Source organism: Gopherus evgoodei, chromosome 1 (assembly GCF_007399415.2).
Source record: "Gopherus evgoodei ecotype Sinaloan lineage chromosome 1, rGopEvg1_v1.p, whole genome shotgun sequence".
Taxonomy (NCBI): domain Eukaryota; kingdom Metazoa; phylum Chordata; order Testudines; family Testudinidae; genus Gopherus; species Gopherus evgoodei.
This window is the reverse complement of record NC_044322.1, coordinates 216,554,593-216,573,984: the sequence shown is the minus strand read 5'-3', so window position 1 is coordinate 216,573,984 and position 19,392 is coordinate 216,554,593. Positions and strand designations below refer to the sequence as shown.

The 19,392-nt window shown below is 50.8% G+C and overlaps 2 protein-coding genes across 3 annotated transcripts; both read left to right on the top strand.

Moving 5' to 3' along the window:
- The first annotated feature begins 443 nt into the window (after positions 1–443).
- RBP5 (retinol binding protein 5) lies at positions 444–4,920 on the top strand. 2 transcript variants are annotated; one of them, XM_030552785.1, is made up of 4 exons: positions 564–818; positions 2,349–2,527; positions 3,128–3,229; positions 4,729–4,920. In XM_030552785.1, the coding sequence occupies exons 1-4, from the start codon at positions 746–748 to the stop codon at positions 4,780–4,782; spliced, it is 408 nt and encodes a 135-aa protein (XP_030408645.1). In that variant the 5' UTR covers positions 564–745; the 3' UTR covers positions 4,783–4,920. The 2 variants fall into 2 exon arrangements, with proteins under 2 accessions (XP_030408654.1, XP_030408645.1); XM_030552794.1 differs by lacking the exon at positions 3,128–3,229 and having other exon boundaries at positions 444–818.
- Positions 4,921–9,443: 4,523 nt separating this feature from the next.
- On the top strand, positions 9,444–19,168 carry C1R (complement C1r). Its single transcript, XM_030536128.1, has 11 exons — positions 9,444–9,550; positions 10,407–10,635; positions 10,849–11,041; positions 11,241–11,384; positions 11,546–11,742; positions 12,262–12,409; positions 12,485–12,606; positions 13,235–13,313; positions 14,020–14,160; positions 17,568–17,642; positions 17,911–19,168. Coding segments are annotated over exons 1-11 (2,142 nt in total). The 5' UTR covers positions 9,444–9,548; the 3' UTR covers positions 18,723–19,168.
- The last annotated feature ends 224 nt before the right edge of the window (positions 19,169–19,392 follow it).

Genomic DNA, 19,392 nt, shown 5'->3' with positions numbered 1-19,392 from the left:
GTGTCTCCCGGGATGAGCAGTGACTGGGCACTGCTGTGAGGAAGTTCACATCTGTCGGGGTTGTCTCCCGGGTTGGGCAGTGACTGGGCACTGCTATGAGGAAGTTCACATCTGCCAGGGTGTCTCCCGGGACGGGCAGTAACTGGGCACTGCTGTGAGGAAGTTCACATCTGCTAGGGTGTCTTCCGGGATGGGCAGTTACTCGGCACTGCTGTGAGGAAGTTCACATCTGTCAGGGTGTCTGCCGAGATGAGCAGTGACTGGACACTGCTGTGAGGAAGTTCACATCTGCCAAGGTGTCTCCCGGGATGGGCAGTGACTGGGCACTGCTGTGAGGAAGTTCACATCTGTCCAAATTATGGAGAGAGGACCCTGGACAGACACTTCCTGGTTGGCACCACCAATGAGTTAGAAATTCCAGCGTGGAAGGCCGGGGAAGCTCAGCCTGGGGTCAGATCGATTGCTGCTCCACCTGGCCCTTCCCACACTGAAGTGGAGGTGCCAGGAATACAGCCAGCCCCAGCCTTTTCTGTGTTCCCCAGTAAGGAACCATGGGACTCTTACAGCAGCAGGACGCCTGTCCATGGGGCTGCTATATAACCCCCCACCCCCTCCAGACTAAGGGAGAGAAAGCAGCGAAGGGACCAACGAGGAGGAGGGAGTCCAAGGTTCCCAGTTTTGTCTCGGTCTCATCCCTCCTGTTCTCCTTCCCGTGTCTCATTCCAACCATCAGTTCTGCCCATCGATGCCTCCCAATCTGACCGGCTATTACCGATTCGTCTCCCAAGACAACATGGACGGTTACCTTCGGGCTTTAGGTAACTACACCCTTCCCTGGTTGCTTCCCCCTCCAATCTTTTCCACCCCACCCCCTCCAAAGATGTCACCTCCCAGGACACCCAAGGCGGGGGTGGAATTTTTCGACCCCCACCTGTCCCTCTATCTTTGACTTTAAGCATTAGAGGAGTGAGGTTCTGGAACAGCTTCCCAGCAGGAGTTGGGGGTGGGGGAAACAAACAATTCGTTTTTAGAGAGAGCTGGAGAAATTTAAGGGGGATTGTATGATGGGTTGTTTGTGATGGTGGAGAGCAGTGCTCGGCAGCCCTGGGTTCCCTTCTGGTTTATGTCTGATCTTCCTAAAATCTCATGCTTCCGGGGTTTCAGCCAGTCATCTACAGGGGTCAGGAAGAGAAACCTCTCCCCCCACCCCAACTCCGCACATATATGCTGGGATTTGGGGCTTTTTTGTCTTCTTCCTCTGAAGCATCAGAGATGGCCCCAGCTGGAGAAGGAAGGTTGCTTGTGGCGTGGGTGGGGGTTCTGAGGTGGCATTGATTATTCTCTCTCGTGCTTGGCTGGCTAGATGTTGCTTATGCTCAGGGTCCAATCGATTGCCTTATGTGGGGTCAGGAAGGAATCTTCCCCCAGGTCAGCTTGGCAGTGACCTTGGGGGAGAGGGGGCTGCCGCCTTTTACAGCAGAGGTCTCCAATGCCATGGCACTCGCGGGGGCATCTAAATGAGCCTGCATCGTAGCCGGTGGTTTCACATCCGCCAAAATGCCGCCAAATTTCTGCGGCATTTCAGCGGCGACACCTCTCGATGATGCCGCTTGCTGCTAACAAGCAGCATCATCGAGAGGCATCGCCACTGAATTTCTGCGGCATTTTGGCGGTGACACCTCTTGATGATGATGCTTGCCGCCGACAAGCGATGTCATCGAGAGGTGTTGCTGCCGAAATGCCACAGAAATTCAGCGGCATTTTGGTGGATGCTTGACCGCCGCCATGGTCCTTCGTCTGGCAAGTGCCAGACGAAAAGTTTGGGGACCACTGTTCTACAGCATCTGGCTGTGGGTCTCTAGCCAGGATTATCTGGGTATTTCTCACATAATCACTTCCCTACCATTGTTGGGCCTCAGACACAGGTGGTCCCTCCTATTCTCTGCCTGTGGCACACACACAGCAGTCTAATCTCCTGACAGTTGTAATACTTTGGTCTAATTTTGGTTGTCCAGTTTAGTGTGTGGGTGCTGAGTGGTGTTGTTGGCCTGTGATACACGGGAGGTCAGACTAGATGATCTGGTGGGACTTTCTGGCCCTAAACTCTTTGACTATGAACACAGTCTGTAGCCTTGCACACCCACCAGTCTGTGCAGGGGGGGTGGACGGTCTGAATGGAGGAGGTGGAGCATGCTTGGCGAAGGGAATGAAATATATTAATGGGGCAGTGAGGGTCATTGAGGAGAATCTAGCAAGAGAAGCAAGGAGGAGCAGTGAACAGCGCTGCTGTGGGAAGCTCACTGTTGCCAAAAGCCCATTATCTGTTCCCTCCACCTCATCCCACCTAGACATTAATGTGGCCCTGAGAAAACTGGTTTGCCTCCTGAAGCCAGACAAGGAGATAATCCATGCTGGAGATCACATGACCATCCGCACAATCACCTCACTGCGCAACTACATCATGGACTTTGACCTGGGAAAGAAGTTTGAAGAGGACCTGGGGCCAGTGGATGGACGCAAGTGCCAGGTGAGAGGGCTAAGAGGATAGGCCAGTGACTTAAAGAGTAACTTGACTGTGGCCAGTGGCCAGGGCTTTGCCTAATAATCAGAAAAATCCTGTTTCTGATGCAGGAGCCAGAGTAGAATCCTGAGTAGAGCTCAGAGCAATGCTGACGGCCTAATAGCTATTGTATTCAGGTCTAATGATGAATACGTGTGATGAGCAGGAAATTGAGAGTTCAGGTTAAATATACAATAGAGCCCAAAAGTCTAAAATTTCAGTATCCAGATATCCTTAAATCTGTCCCCCTGCAGCAATGCGCTGAAAAAGATCAGAAAGTCAGATGATATGTCCACTGGAACAAACAGATTCATCGCATGTCATGAAATGTCTGACCTTATAAGATACCGAGGTTGCTCAGCATACATGACAAACAGACCCAAGGGGTCTAAAGTTAGGAACATAACAAAAAAAAAAAAACCCTTCAAAACAGAAGCCACATTTGAAAATGTCTTAGAGAAAGGGACAGGTAGTGGGTTAGTGTAGAAAGGTGACAGTACAAAGAAGCATACAAGGCCTTTTCCCACACCTGACAGTATTGTCTGTCTCTCCCCAAACCCCTTTCAGACAGTCGTCTCCTGGGAAGGGGATCAGCTGGTGTGTGAGCAGCAAGGAGAGAAGAGGAATCGGGGCTGGAGGCACTGGCTGGAGGGGAACCATCTGCATCTGGTGAGAAGGAGCTCTGAGCAGGCTGTGGCACACTGACACCCCATAAAGGGAAGTCTCTAGAGGGGATTCACTAGGACAGTGGTTCCCAAACTGGGGTTCGCAAAATGTTACAGGAGTTCTTGGGAAAAAATTCCCTAATGGCGGACAGAACTGTCCCTAGGGATTCTGGACAGCATGGGGCCAGCAGCCCAGAGCCCCTGGACTTCCAAGAGCTAAGCAGATCAAAGCCAGCATATCTATCACACTGAGGAGATTTAAACTTCAAGACTCCTTATAAGAAATGGAAAGGGAGGTGGATATTTTTTCCTGTTTTTAAAATTAAAGAGGCAGCTAGTATTGTTTTAAAAATTATTATGAAGAACAAGTTTAAGCTCTGTTGTAACATCTGTTGTTTGCCTGGACTGCTCGAGACCTGAATGCTTGTGTAGGAGGAACTCTCTGAATTGGCTTCTTAAATACCTTCATGCTGTTTCACATCTGATACTCCTGGATGAAACATAGGAGCCTTGTGTTATAACAGGCTTATTCAAAGTGATACAAGCTATGAAAGTGAGATCTTGGAAGAGTGTTACCATTTTCATAATGTAATAAAAGTACTGTAATTATAAATAGTAATTAATAATAAATCATATGTAATAAGCATGTCATAAAAACAAATTTTGTATTTCCAAGATCGATGCTTTTATAATTTATGCTCAGATAAAGGAGAAAATCCCTGGAAATATTCATTTTTAGGAGGGGGTTTGCGAGACTTGACATTTTAGTGAAAGGTGTTCACAGGTTGTTAAAATTTGGGAACCACTGCACTAGAGGAATGCTAGAGGCTCAGAATGGGATGATTATTCCTCCCCCCTTGAATCCCAAGCCAGGCCCCATACTTTATGCATGGTTTCTCCGGGGCAACGGCCACTTCACACAAACATCCTCCAGTAGGGTTCAAAAGTTGACTAGGCTGAGCACAGTGTGAATCGGTCAATGTCCCTGCCCTGCCCTGAAATTCCACCACCTCCTGGGGCTTTGTGAGAGGAAAAGGGAAGAGATGAATCAGACACAAGGTTTCCTATGTGTGACACTAAAACCTCAGCAAAACCTTTTAAGGCACAAAGAGAAAAATGGAAATATAGGGAGTCTGTGGATAAGGGATATTGAGCATTGGCGGAGCTGCGTGGGGTGAGAGGCAGGAATACAATACCAGAGAGGCTGTGGGTAATGACTATGGGGCACTGGCAGAGCTGCATGGGGGGCAGCTGTACAATAGCAGGGAGGCTGTGGGTAAGGACTCCAGGACACTGGCAGAATTATGGCAGAGCTGCGTGCAGGTGGCAGCCAGGTCTGGAATAGCAGGGAGGTTGGGGTGGGTCAGGTTTGAGGGGCATTGGCAGTGCTTGGGGGGGAGGAGCGAGGACTGGAAAGCATGGGGACTATGGGTTGGCACTGAGAAGCCCTGACAGATCTGCCCAAAGTCTCTTCTTTTATCTCCCTCCCTTTCTTCTTCCCAGCGCATGACAGCAGAAGATGAGGTTTGTGTACAGATCTTCCAGAAAGTGAAGTAACCACAACATCTTCCCAGTACTGAGCACTAACCCATTTGGACAGAACTAGTTTCATAGCAGAGTCAAGACCAAAGCTATCAAATCTGTCCCCATACCACCACCACCCCATACATGCTTTGGAATAAAAAATACAAGTGGCCAAAACCTCTATTGCATTGTGTTTCCTTATTGCCATCTACATTCATCAGACATCTAGGTACCAAAGCATGTGACACCCAGCTTACATTCCCCAGCCCACTCTCTCACTCTCTGGGGACTCGAGCAAGGCCAACTCCAGGCACCAGAGAAGGAAGCAGGTGCTTGGGGCAGCCAGTGGAAAGGGGCAGCACGCAGTAGCATGTCCAAGTCTTCGGCGGCAATTCGGCGGTGAGTCCCTCATGAAGTGGTGCAATTGAGCTGCCGCCGAAGTGCTGCCGATCAGCTTTATCTTTTTTTTTTTTTTTTTTGGCTTCGCCGCTTCGGGTAGCAAAAAAGCTGGAGCTGACCCTGACTGGGCACCCTGCAGAGTTGGTTTTGGTGTCTCTTAAAGGTTAGTGCCCTGGCCCTGTGCTGCAATGTGGGAGACCCAGATTTGGTTCTCCGTTCTGGTCCCTATTCCTTAGTGTTGGGAGAGATGCTGAGGCCAGGTACACCCCAAGGGTTAGTGCTTCATGGTGGTGTGCTGTGTGGACAAGCTGAGAGCCATCCACAGGAGAATTCCACAGCGGGGGGAGCCCCCAGATCTGTCTTCAGTGAGGGGAGGAGACAGTAAAAGAGGGGGCATTTCTGATGGCTGGGACAGTCTGTGGGGATGAGGGGGGGTCCCAATCTGTGAGAAGGGAAAGAAAGAGGGAGGTCTGTCTGTGGAGCAGGAGGAAAATGTGGCTTCAGGTTTCAGTGAGATCATTTCAGAATAAGAGCTCTGGAATCCCAGTCAGAGGGGAGAGGAGGGGTGGAGAAAGGTGGAGTCACTGCTTGTCTGAACTTGAGATGGAAGCGGGAGCCTGGGCCCGAATGGGAAGTGAATCTCCCTCACCCCCAGGGGCAGGGCTGTGCTGCAGCTGGTGCAGAGAGGGGCCTAGGCTTGCCTTGCCTGCAGGGCCGCCTGGGGGGGGGGCAAGTGGGGCAATTTGCCCCAGGGCCTGCAGGGGCCCCCACGAGAGTTTTTCAAGGCCCCTGGAGCGGGGTCCTTCACTCGCTCCGGGGGCCCTGGAAAACTCTCGCTTGGCCCGGGCCCCTGGAGCTTCGTCTGCTCCCAGTCTTCGCTGGTGGGGGGTCCTTCCACTCCGTGGCAGAAGGACCTCCTGCTGCCGAATTACCACTGAAAGGGGACCTGCTGCCTAAGTGCACCTGGGTCTTTGGTGGTAAGTCGGCGGTGGGGGGCCCTTCCATTCCAAGACCTGCCGCCAAAGTGCCCCAAAGACCCGTGGCAGGAGCCCACCACCACCGAATTACCGCCAAAGACCTGGCTGCACTTAGGCGGCGGGGGCCCCCGCTTCAGTGGTAATTCGGTGGCGGGGGGCCCCCGCAGCCGGTCTTCGGGGTGCTTCGGCGGTGGGTCCCGGAGCAGAAAGCCCCCCACCACTGACTTACCGCCGAAGCTGGGGCCCCCACTGCTGAAGACCCAAGCCCCTGGAATCCTCTGGGTGGCCCTGCTTGCCTGAGCAATCCCGTGGTTACCTTCACCTCTGGGCTCTCTTCAGATCGGGGGGGGGGGGTTGGGGAATAGGGCAGGGTCCAGACCTCTCATGGTCAGAAGGAAGTTAGGGTTCCATGATCGGCACATCTCTGCCCCATTCATCAGAAGGAGAGTAATCCTGCCCTGCAGACCTGAACTTCCAGCATTCTGAGGACACATGCTGATCCCTAGTGGCCATTGCTAATATCCAGCAGCTCCCTCCTCTCTTAACCCGTGAGTCCCTCTCTGGATTGGAACTGGACTGGAACCAAAGACCATCTTGGAAGCAACATTACCAGCCCAAGCAGTCAAAAATTATGAGCTAGACCCCCCAAAATCACAGGGATTCTAAGTCATGGGGTTTTATACAATAATAAATGTTTTCTCTGTATTTGCTTTTTGGATTCTGTACCTTTAGGGGTCACATTTCCAAGCTTTTCTCTGCAATACCAAGGGTTAGAAATTAGAAATTCACTTATTTAAAATGAAAGGTGAGAGTCTCACATAGACACATGACCCCAGAAGCTGGGGCTTTAAAATAAATGTCAAATTCATGGGACTCATTCTATTACAACATTCCAAAAGTTGGCAACCCTGGAAGTGCCCTTCTTCTCACCGAAGGAGGAAAACTGGAATGGGTCCCCATGCCCTCTGCGATGGACTCTTCTCCTTCACTTTATCTGGCTCACCTTGGCTGTCCCTTCACTCCCTGCTCATAGCCACTCCCTGCAATCCAAGGGTCAGGAGTACAGGGGAGGAAGGTAAAGTTTCCTGTAGGGGAAAAGATTTATTTGATAGCAGTGCCTCAGAGGGAGAAAGTCCCTGATAAACACACTCTGGTGGGAGCCCAGCAAGCCTCTGGAAAATTAAGCTTCTGGAGAATTTTCAGGGTCACTTGTGCCCTCCACAAAAGGTCTAAGTGACTCTTTAAGCTGGAAAGTGCATGTTCTCTCCAACAGCTGACCTCAAAACCAGCATTCCCCAGACAGCTGCTTTGCAGGGAAACCATCAGCCTATAAGGAGGATGTCAATGCTAAGCGCACATGAGAACCAAGAGGATTAGGAGCAGTAAATGTAACTGTAAAGACAGCTATACCCATGGAAGCAATATGGCATGACAGCCACATGCAAATAGATTCTCATACCCATGGCATGCTGAGGCCACAAAAGAGAGGCATCTGGCTTGGTACTGAAACATTTTTGCCCTCTTTATACATGTCCCGACTTGTAGCACACACATTTTCTCTCCCTCCCCCACATTCTAGTCTTAGGCTTTTTCCACACACACAATCAGCAGCAGTTTCCCACACAGTTGAATTTCACATAGTGACGTTCCTTTGTAAGAGTGTGGGAGACCCAGATGTTATGTTATGAGCTGATGTTATGAGTGACTGTCATACAGTGTACTATGGGTGCCATTCTCATGGATATTATCACTCTCCCTCCTAGTGGTGTCCTGGGGAACAAGGTTCCTTGTCAGTCGTGTCTAGTGGCCGGAAACTTCCCTGCAAACAGTGCCCTGTAGCTGCAAACTTTGATGTTCTATAACTACAAGCTTCCTTGCAAATAATCCCCTATGACTGTAAACTGCGCCCCATTGGTGCCCTGTGGCTGTGAGCTTTCCTCCTACTGTTGCCCTCTTGCTGTAAGTTTCTCTCCTAGCAGTGTCCTATGGCTGAAAACTTCCATACAGATTGTGCCCATTGGTTGTGAGCTTCGTTCCTGATGGTATCCTGTGGCAGTTAGCTTCCCTCCAGGGCTTTGATTGGGGCTGCCTGAGAATGTGCATCATGCACAGCAAAGCACTCAAAAGTCAGGAAATGCAGGAGTGAAGATTGCCCATTTAACCTTAACTCTGGTCCTGTGTGTGTACATTATTATGAGTCATTAATTACATGGTCACATGTTCTTTTTCAGACAATATAATAATATATATAATGTACAGTTTCTCTACAGCCTTAAATACACATATATAAATATCTTGAAATGCTTCCAACATTTAGTATTGTTACATTATTTCATTGATGTGACTCTTTTCATAGACTTGGACTCTTTACTATGATTTCCAGAAAAATAGTGTTAAGCTTGAGAAGTATCAGAGTCTTTAAAAAAAAAACCTGTAAGACATCATTGTCATTTTAGAGACCCCAACATCAGAAAGCCAGGAGAATCTAAACTGAAAGCTCATGTGCAGAGGAACAATAATATTGGTCTTGAGCCTTCTTCCCTACAGTATGAAGAAAGCCTGAAGAGTTGTTTGTTTTTTCTGTTTGTTTTCACAGTCATAATTCAGTTCTTGTACATCCCGCTTCCCTTGGAAGACTCTAGAGACAACTGCAGAACAACCAGAGAGGCCTGCCTAATTGGGAGAGAGGAAGGGATTGGCATTCATAGTGTTTTAAACTCTCTGAGCTTTGTTTGTTATTATTAACAGCTATTTAACACAAATGTCGAAGAAACAGCTGAAAGAAAACTTCTCTTTTTTAAAGATTTAACAGTCCTGTTTCCTCATCAAGGAAGCTGCTGATTTACACTTCTGAGGAGTTCTTCAGCAAAACAGTAAGGCAAAGACCTGGCATTCTTGATACTTCTAAGGTAAAAAGGAGCAGTTTTTTTTTTATTTTTTTAAGAATAAAATTTCAAGCCTTCTTCCCACATCAGAAAAATGCCCCCAAAAAGAATGGTGGGGAGAACACAAATCCTATTTCTGTTTCCTTTTTATGACACCTTTAAAAACAAAACTCCCACCCAAATTTCACTTTAATATAGGGAAATTTCCAGTTGTCTCTTGAGCAACCTTAACTATAGACACACACACACACACACAAACGCGTACAACTACTTAAAAATAAAAAGTTCATGGCCACAGTTTGAGCAAAGAGCCAGCAGAGGGCAGCAGAATGTGGGCTAATGAAACCCATTCACGATGTCAAAAGCTTTGTAACCTCACTGTCTCTCTTCCCTCCCTCTCCTCTCGGTCTTCCCCCACCTCGCTGAATTAGATCTGGCAGGGTTAAGAGTTTGCATTTGGTTGCAACTCGCAAGCCCTGGTTAGAGCGCTTGGAGGGAGAGAGAGAGAGACATATACACATCAGACAAGACTAAGAACATGTGAGTGCTGCCAATCTGGCCTGGGGAGGGAGGTGGTGGCATCTTTATGGGGGAGAGGACTGAAGGATCCAGCTCCTTGGGGAGGGATGAGAGGTGAGCAGGATTAAATCCATATCCGTTAATCCTACTGTTAGAAGTGCTGCAGTGTTTGAATCCCCCCGGCTGATCTCCTTCCAGGGAAGGGGAATGAGTGTATTTTAGAGGAACATAATGTCCCCACTCCCCAAGTAACCCCCAGATTGGGACCAGGATGTGAAGGGGCAACTAATCTGCCCAGATTTCCATACCACACCCTGCGGAGAGGGGGAGGTTAATGGTTAAACCTTGCACAGGCCTCCCCTTCCCTCAACAGGGGGTCAAAGGAGAGGACCCAGGCATGGCTGGGGATCACTCCCCACCATGCTGAGGACTTTTGGACCCTGAACTGTTGAGCTGGGCAAGCTCCCAAGCTGACAATAAACACAAGCTGAACCAGGTGGCCCAAAGCCAGGCGGAGGGAAACCTTCAGAGCCCATAAGGCTGGGTCTCTTACTGTTCCTCCCCCTGGTTCCAAGAGACCCGGGTCCATGGCTGGTGTGTAACAAAGAGCTAGTGCCCCCGGGTTTGTGCCTAGTGTCCCTTGAAGTGGCTTCCTGGGAACCACATCCTGGGCTAGTACCTGATGCCCAGCTGGTACCTGATTGGCTCTTGGGTCTCTTCAATGTCTCCATTGGCTCTATAACACCTGGTCAGTACCCAGTGTACCCAGGGGTCTGTTGGACTGTGCATGAGCCTCCCATGAAGTTTCCATTGGTTGCATATGGCCCAGATCTATGGCTGGTATGTAACTCACGCTCCATGTACATTGTATTCACAGGATCTGCCTACTCCTCCTGTGGGGGTCTCTCCTCTTTGGAGTGGTCATTTCCAGCCCAACCCCAAGGAAGCTTTTTGGGGAGATCACATCCCCCAATTACCCCAAGCCATATCCCAACAACAACATCAGCACCTGGGACATTACAGTCCCAAAGGGCTTTGTGGTGAAGTTGAACTTCTGGCAATTCGACCTGGAGCCATCTGAGTCCTGCCTCTATGACTATGTCAAGGTGTGTACAGCAGAGACCTGGGGTAGGGCTGGGGAGGGGAAGTTGTTGACCTCAGGGCACAATCATTTCTCAACAGCAAGCAGGGTCTCCTTGCTATCCAACAGGCACAGAGGAGAGGGAGTTGGAGATGCATAGACCAGGTAATGGTGATACATGGAGTAGGTTGAACTTCATGAATTGTCATGATTTTCCCTCCCCCTTTCTCCTTGACAGATCACAGCAGACAAGAAAGACCTAGGCCGGTACTGTGGCCAGCTAGGCTCAGCCACAGGCAACCACCCAGGAGTCAGGGAATTTGTGTCCAAAGGGAACCGGATGAGGATGATGTTCCACTCTGACTTCTCCAATGAAGAGAACGGCACCCTTATCCCCTACAAGGGCTTCCTGGCCTATTACCAAGCTGTGGGTGAGTATGAGAGCTCCACACCAGGCAGGAGGGGTGCATAGGGCTGTTCCTCACCAGGAGAATCCAGAGGAGCCCTGGGCCTCATCCCCAACAGGCAGAGACCCAAGGACTGTAGCCAGACCCACAGCACCATCAGTACAGAGCTTTCAGTCAGGTTTAACATTTTCTTCTCTTTGCCCCGCACTCCCTCTCCCCTCAGATCTGGACGAGTGTGCCCATGGCAATGCCCTTGAGGAAGAAGAGGGGCCTCTGTGCCAGCACCTCTGCCACAACTATGTGGGTGGCTACATCTGCTCCTGCCGCCCCGGTTACCAGCTGCAGAGCGATCAACATTCCTGCCGAGGTGAGTGAAAGGTGCAGAGATTGACGCAGGGGAATAGGGCCCCAAGTGTGGGAGCTGCCCAGAGGGGAAAGGGAGGGAGGAATGACCTAGGAAGCAAATGGTGGGACAAAAGGCTACCCCCTTTGTACTCACTGTAACTGCTGCTCTCTTCCCTCCCCTAGTGGAGTGCAGCAGTGAGCTGTTCACAGAGACCTCTGGGTACCTGTCGAGTCCAGAGTACCCCCTTCCTTACCCTGCGGAGCTGCGGTGCAACTATAGCATCCGCCTGGACAGGGGGCTGGCCATCACCCTCAAGTTCCTGGAACCCTTTGATATCGATGATCACCAGCAGGTCCACTGTCCCTATGACCAGCTCAAGGTACTGGAAACCAGCCCAAACCTGTGTCCCATCTGCCATCAGACCTTAACACACCTGCTTCTCCCAGGGAAGCTCACAGGTCCAGCACTGCTAGCAGGAGAGAGCAGAGATTAGAAAAGGGGGAATGCCCAGGGTCTAGAGCAAAGTTGTTTTCCCCAGTCCATCCTCCATCCTGAGCAATGGGGCTCTGGGCCCCTCCAAGACCCCTCAGTGCTGGGGGTGGTTCCTGGATTCTAACCAGAAAATGTCCTCCTTTGCTCCGTGTTACCTCCTCATCCCTCATCCTTCTCCATTTCCCTATATTCAGGATTAGATGGACCCATAGATCTGACCCCAGGCTGGGAGAAGCAGGGACTGGCCCATTAGTCTGATCTGCAGTAGATGGGTCACAGGCCCATTGAGGGGCATTGGGGCAAATGGGCCCTTTGGTCTGGCCTGATGCAGGGGAGGAGCGGGTACTGGTGTGGAGAGGCCTGTTAGTGTGATTCTGGTTCTGGTGAATCATCTCTTCCTCTCCAGATCCAGGCACATGGGAGAGAGATTGGTGAGTTCTGTGGCAAGGTGTCGCCTGGCAGCATCGAAACCAACAGCAACGCGGTGGATGTGCTGTTCTTCACAGATGAATCAGGGTTCAGTCATGGATGGAGGCTCCACTACAGCTCAGAGAGTAAGTGGCTCCCTTCCCAGAGCTACTCCACGCCTGAGCATGCTGCTTGCTAAAGCCTTGAGTGTTCCCCAACAGGAATCCGTTGCCCACAGCCTGTGCCAAGGGATCAGTTCACCCTCATCAAAGACCTGCAGCCCCTGTACCGATTTCGTGACTACTTCATCGTCAGCTGCCAGACTGGGTATGAACTGATGGAGGTGAGGCCCTCTTTCTCCCCACCCTTCTGCTCTCTCCTTCACTCTTCCTTTCTTCTCTTCTGCCGAAGTCTTCTCCTTTCCAGTCTCTTCTCCCTCTTTTCCTCCTTCCAATCTCCTCCCCCTCCTCGCTCCCTGCCTTTTCACAGGAATGGGTGGTGTCAGGTGATTAAGAAAGAACGTTGTCATTACTCTCCAGAATGTTTGGGATGCAGGACTTACTCCCTAAAGGGGCCCCCCAGGGGCCCCAGGACTCTGCTCCGGGATCTGATGAAAGGCAGAAGGACTTCCCTGCCCTTTTCTCCTGCCCCATCCCCAGGAGTGGGTGTCTCTGGGGTAGAATCAGAGCTTACCATTTTGGGGACTGCAGGTTTTTCTGGCTGGGATAAAGAGGCTGCAGCATGAGCCTGCTGAAATAGGGGTAGCCAAGGCCAATGCATGATGGAGAGGTAGGAGGTTGCATAAGGAGGAAAGATTCAGGGGTCACAGAAGAGCACTGAAGTGGACATCAGGAGCAGAGTTGGGCAGCAGTGAGAAGGCAGATGCGAGGCTTCCTCCCCATGATTTGGGGTTGCGGGCAGGGACCTGAGGTTATATCTGGTCCTCAGCTCTTCTCTTCTTTTTCCTGCAGGGTCACCAGAAGTTGGCATCCTTCACCGCTGTCTGCCAGGATGATGGGACTTGGCACCGACCCATGCCCCGGTGTGAAAGTGAGTCAATAATCCCATCCCCATACATGGATTACCCCCCCAAACTGATCCCCAACCCCAAACCGATCCCCAACCCCAGCCCCAACCTCCATAACCCACATAGTCAGGAAGGGGACTCATAAATGCCAGTTCTGACAGCATTGTGGTCCTTTGGCATAGGTCCTACTGCGACCAAGACTGAGTCCACCCCTCCCCAAAATCATTGCACTCAGGGGGGTGTCAAATGGCCACCATGCTTTCCACTGGGGCTGAACAACATGTTTAAAATAAAAACTTGTTTAGTACAAAAATAGCCTTTTCCCTCCAAAAAACTATTGCAACAAAAACAAACAAACAAACAAAACCTATTGATGTTCTCATTTTTGTTTTTGTTTTTTGCAATATTTTTATGACTTTAATCAGAATTATTATTGAAATATGTGACCTCTTTTGATAAAAATGTTGATAAAGTGTCATTAAATTTAAAAAAATAGGTCAGCTTTGAACAGCTTTGAACTTTTGTATGCCTTTTTCCAAGAGTTGCTTGCAACTCTAGTCACTGCCAAGTGGGGACTGGACCTGCATCCCCTCCAGCGGGCTCACAGACAGTCCCCATCCCTCCCTCACATCATGGGCTCCAGCTGAGTCCAGCATGAGTCTCCAAACCTCACTGCAGCAGTGAGCACCGTGGCTCCCCCTTGACTCCTCTCCTTGTTCTCTTTTGTAGTTGTGAGCTGTGGTGACCCCAAAAATCTCAACAACGGGGCCTTCAATTATGTTAGCGAACACGGAAACAACAACTACCAGTCCGTGATCACCTACCGATGCAAGGAGCCTTATTACCGCATAGTCACCAACAGAGGGAGTGGTGAGTCCTGACCCAGGAAGAGCCATAGCAATCTGAGCTGGGAAAGCCTCGGTAACAAGGGCGGTCCGTTCCCTTTAAGGGCAGAGTAGAGGGTCTAGGCATCAGTCAACCTCTGTTCCATGGCATGGCTCTTTCAGGATCCAGGAGTTTGGCGGAACATGAGCATGGGCGGCAGGTATGTAGAAATTTTGGTGGCGCCCAGAACCCACCCCTGCCCAAACTCCGCCCCTGCCAAACTCTGCCCCCTACCTGCCCAAGGATCTGGGAGGGAGTTTGGGCGGGGAAGGAGGTCTGGGGTGCAGGAGGGGTGCAGGGTGCAGGTGCTGGGAGTTTGGGGATGGGAGGAGGTGTGGAGGGAGGGGGTGCAGGCTCTGGGAGGGAGTTTGGGGGAGGGAGGGGGTTTGGTGTGGGGCTGGGTTTGGTGTGGAGCTGGGGATGAGAGATTTGGGGTGTGTGAGGGGGCTCAGGGCTATGGCAGAGGGTTGGGGTGTGGGGTGAGGGCTGTGTCGGTGGGGCTTGGGATGAGGGATTCATGATGCAGGAGGGGACTCAGGGTTGGGGCAGACGGTTAGGGTGCAGGAGGATGAGGGTTCTGTCTGGGGCTGGCAATGGGGGGCTTGGGGTGTGGGAAGGGCTCAGGGCGAGAGTAGGAGTGTGGGAGGTGAGGATTCTGGCTGGGGCTGGACATGAGGGGTTTGGGGTGCTGGAGGGGCTCAGAGCTAAGGCAGAGGGTTGGAGTGCAGGGGGATGAGGGCTCTGGCTGGGACTGGTGATAAGGCGTTTGGGGTGTGGGAGGGGCTCAGGATGAGAGTAGAAGTGTTGGGGTGAGGGCTCTGGCTGGGACTGGGGATAAGGTGTTTGGGGTGCTCAGTGCTCGGGTTGAGGGTGCGGTAGGGGGTGAAAGCTCCAGCTGGGGGTATGGGCTCTGGGGTGGGCGGGGCTGGGAATGAGTCTGGAGTGCAGGCAGGCTGCTCCGGGACAGGGGCCAGAAAGGAGAACGATATGGCAGTTGATATGGGGGGGACTAGGACCCTGTGGCAGCAGTTGCTGCAGGGAGGCAGCACTGGTCTGCACGGAAGAGGCAGGGATGCTCTGCTCCCTCCGGGGCCCAGGGACATGCACGGGGCCAGCAAGGGGAGGCCAGGGGACACTTGGGGAAGTTGCGGGGGGGGTGGCAGGTGGGGCTGGTGGGGAGACCCATTCCCAAATATTGGTGGAGCTGGGCCCCTGGGCTCTGAATATTGCTGGTGCCCAGGCACCACGTGGGTATATAACTCGCTGCCCATGAACACGAGGACCTGGGGAATGGCAGAGGCAGATACGGGAGAAAGGAAGCCGTCCTGAGGAATTAGTGTTTGGGGAAAACCAAGACTACTATCTCTTTAAGGGCCTGGGATCAGGACCCTTCTAATGTAGAGTGGATGCAAGGCTCCCTTCTCTCCCAGCCGATTAGGATGAGCTTTGGGAAGGAGGGTAGCATATTTGCTGCCTCGTTTCTCCTAACGGGGGGCTGCTGAGCTTTCCTCATGTAGGGCTGGAAGAAGTGAATTGAAAGGGCCAGCTGGATGAAGCTGGTTTTAGGCTGCAGCTGGCCTGAATTAGCTCAGTCCCGGAAGGAAGGCGGTGGAACTCTTGAATGCAAGGAGAGTAAACTTGCCTGAATTATTACACAGGCCCAAGAGAGGGCTGTGGAACTCCGGACCTTTTAAGAGAGGGGGCCTGTCTCTGAATTAGCACACAGGCTCCCAGGAGAGGGGTGGGGGTGAGAAGCTAAAGAGTTCTGTGCTCTGTCCAAAAGTTAATAAATAAGCCAGTAAGAAGTAATCTTGGTTTAAGTCAGTGGTTCCCAAAGTGGGGTTTGCAAAATGTTACAGGGAGTTCTCGGGGGGGGGGGGGGGGGGGGGGGGAAATTCCCTAATGGCAGACAGAGCTGTCCCTAGGGACTCCGGGCAGCATGGGGCCAGTAGCCCGGATCCCCTGGACTTCCAAGAGCTAAGCAGATCAAAGCCAGCATATCTATCACACTGAGGAGATTTAAACTTCAAGACTCCTTATAAGAAATGGAAAGAGAGGTGGATATTTTTTGCTGTTTTTAAAATTAAATAGGTAGCTAGTATTGTTTTTAAAATTATTATGAAGAACAAGTTTAAGCTTTCTTGTAATGTGCGTTGTTTGCCTGGACTGCTCGAGACCTGAATGCTTGTGTACGAGGAACTCTTTGTGCTGGCTTCTTAAATACCTTCATGCTGTTTCACATCTGATACTCCTGGATGAAACATAGGAGCCTTGTCTTATAACTAGCTTATTCAAAGAGGTACAAGCTACGAAAGTGAGATCTTGGAAGAGTGTTGCCATTTTCATAATGTAATGAAAATACTGTAATGCTAAATAATAATGAATAATAAATCATGTGTAATAAGCATGTCATAAAAACAAATTTTATATTTTCAAGACTGATGCTTTTATAATTTATGCTCAGGTAAAGGAGAAAATCCCTGGAAATATTCATTTTTAGAAGGAGGTTCGCGAGACTTGACATTTCAGTGAAAGGTGTTCACAGGTTGTTAAAGTTTGGGAATCACTGGTCTAAGCACTGCGATCTGGGAGTAAACCATTGCAAGACCCAAGGGGTGGGGGGCGGCACAGGCAGTGGAACTGCAGAGCCATGCTGTGCCACATGGGGGTGTGCTTGGGAACAGTGCCTGCTACACTCCCTCAGATCCCATCTCACCATCCAGCACCTTGGGCCTAGGCTAAAAGCATCCACCTATCCATTCCCCATGGCTCCTAGTTCCCTGTGCTCTGAAATGGGTCTCTGCCCCCACTTTGGGAGATGACTTTCCAGGCTCACAGTACAGGGGGAAGACTCTTGATCTCCTTTGTCTTGGCTCAGTCTCAACCCACCTCTCCCCCCCATCAAAAAAAAAAACTTCTTCAGAGGCTTGAACCCCTCAGACACTTGCAAAGATCCTCACATTTCCCCCACCCCCTCTCTAGTCATGACTGTTCCATGCCAGGTAGATTTATCTCTTTGAATCTCTCCCAGAACTCAGTGACTGAATAATATAACTTCCAGTGAGCATCTCATTACCCCTCAATCTCCATCAGCCCCCTGAGCATTTCTGTGGTTCTTCTCTGAGCTCCCTCAAACTTGTCACTATCTCTCTGGAACTGAGGGGCCCAGAGCTGAGCAGAGCATTCCTGCTAGAGGCTCTCCAGATGGGGCAGAGAGGGACTGTCCCCTTCCTGACTGATGTGTGATGCCTCTGGGATTGAGGGGCCCACAGCTGAGCACAGCATGCCAGGTTGAGTTGTTCCAGTGCCCTAGAAAGAGGAACTACCTCCCCGTTCCCCCTGTGCCTGATGATTGCTCCCTGCAATCATTATCTTCTTCTCTTTTCCCTCAGATACATACAGCTGCTCCGCTCAGGGCTCCTGGGCAGACCAAGATGGCCATGATGACATCCCAGTGTGTTTACCAGGTAAGTAGGGAACATCTCACTGTGTTCAGCACTCAGCAATATGCCTTCAGAGTCAGCACAAACCAAGGGAGACAAGCAGAAAGGGGGAGAGAGAGATGGAGAAATGGAACTGACGGTAATATGAAGGCAGTGTAGGAGTTGGAGAAATCCAGATGGAAAGGCAGCAGGAGAGCAGGGAAGCAGGGAACTGAAAGGTATGGGGACACAAGAGAAAGAGCAGGAGAAGAGAGTATGTAACAACCTCTTTGGTTCCTGTCCCTCCCCACAGTGTGTGGGAAGCCAGACAAACCCATCACTGGAATCCAGCGGATCATCGGTGGCAGCACAGCACCGCCGGGAAGCTTCCCATGGCAGGCAAAGACACGCATGGTTGGGATGGGGGGTGGGGCGCTGCTGGGTGACCGCTGGATCCTGACAGCTGCTCACACCATCTACCCCAAGCAACACGACTCAGTGACAGAGACAGATGGGAGGATGAGCCTTGCTGAGGTGGCTGAGAAGATGGAGGTGTTCCTTGGCCACACAGAGGTGAATAAGATCCACGAGCTGGGTAACCACCCCATCCGCAACGTGTTCATACATCGTGACTACAACCCTGATGATGAGAACAACTTCAATGGGGACATTGCACTGATCGAACTGCGGGACCCAGTGCCACTGGGCCCTGACCTGCTGCCTGTCTGCCTCCCAGATGCTAGTAACAGCACTTTCTACACCAATGGCTACATGGGCTATGTGAGCGGCTTTGGGGTAGAGAAAAATGTTCTCGCAGACCGTCTGAAGTATGTATCACTGCCAGTGGGTGACCAGAGATCCTGCAAGAAATGGCTGCAGGAAAAGGAGGTCAATGGGAAGGGCATGGTGTTCTCTGAGAACATGTTCTGTGCTGGCTCGCCCAGTGGGGGGAAAGATACCTGCCAGGGGGACAGTGGGAGTGTCTTCACTGTGCAGGATTTAGAGAGCGAGCGCTGGGTAGCCACCGGGATTGTCTCCTGGGGCATCGGCTGTAGCAAGAGCTATGGCTTCTACACCAAGGTCATCAACTACCTGGACTGGATCAAAGAGATAACAGGGATGTAGAGGCTCTGAATGCCACTATCATATTGGCTGAAGGCTCTGTGATGTCAAATAGGTATCCAAACACCCACACATCATTGGCTGAAACATAGTGATGTCATAAAAGATTGTGATGTCAAAACAGCCATAGGAATGGTTGAATTCTTGGTGATATCATCACGGCTTCCCAAAGCCTCTGTGCCATTGACGGAAGCTTTGTTGGTGTTCTAAAGTTTCCAAATGTGTCTTCACTATTGGGTGAAGCCTTGACAATGTCAGGTAGTCTTGTGAAATCCAACATGCTATTGGCTGAAGTCTTGGTGATATCCTAAAGATTTCTGAAATCTGTCTCACTATTGTTTGAGATGCTTGCAATGTGGTAGAGCTTCCTGGAAGGTGCTGAGTGTAGATTGTACTCATGCCTTGGCACCAATGAGGTTCTGTCAATATTAAAATCACTGCTATAGGAACCAACTGTTTTTATTTCATTGTCTTCCATTCCCACCTCGAGTTTTTAATAATTAAAAAGCACCTTCCTCCCACCAGGTTCTTAAAGAAACTTGCAGGCTGTGCCTATACAGAGATTGCTTCATCCAGACTGAAATGCAGCCACCTCTGGAGTATGTTGCCAGGCATCCAATTTTTGACTGAAATGCCTGCAACGCCAGCGGGCGAACAGGCTCTGTGCCTGGCT

Excerpts from the sequence above, each read along its gene's own strand:
- RBP5 (XM_030552785.1), top strand. The coding sequence starts at position 746 with ATGCCTCCCAATCTGACCGGCTATTACCGATTCGTCTCCCAAGACAAC. Across the intron at positions 819-2,348 it reads CGGTTACCTTCGGGCTTTAG|ACATTAATGTGGCCCTGAGA; the intron begins GTAACTACACCC and ends CATCCCACCTAG. Across the intron at positions 2,528-3,127 it reads TGGATGGACGCAAGTGCCAG|ACAGTCGTCTCCTGGGAAGG; the intron begins GTGAGAGGGCTA and ends AACCCCTTTCAG.
- C1R (XM_030536128.1), top strand. Across the intron at positions 11,385-11,545 it reads CGATCAACATTCCTGCCGAG|TGGAGTGCAGCAGTGAGCTG; the intron begins GTGAGTGAAAGG and ends TCCCTCCCCTAG. Across the intron at positions 12,410-12,484 it reads GCTCCACTACAGCTCAGAGA|GAATCCGTTGCCCACAGCCT; the intron begins GTAAGTGGCTCC and ends GTTCCCCAACAG.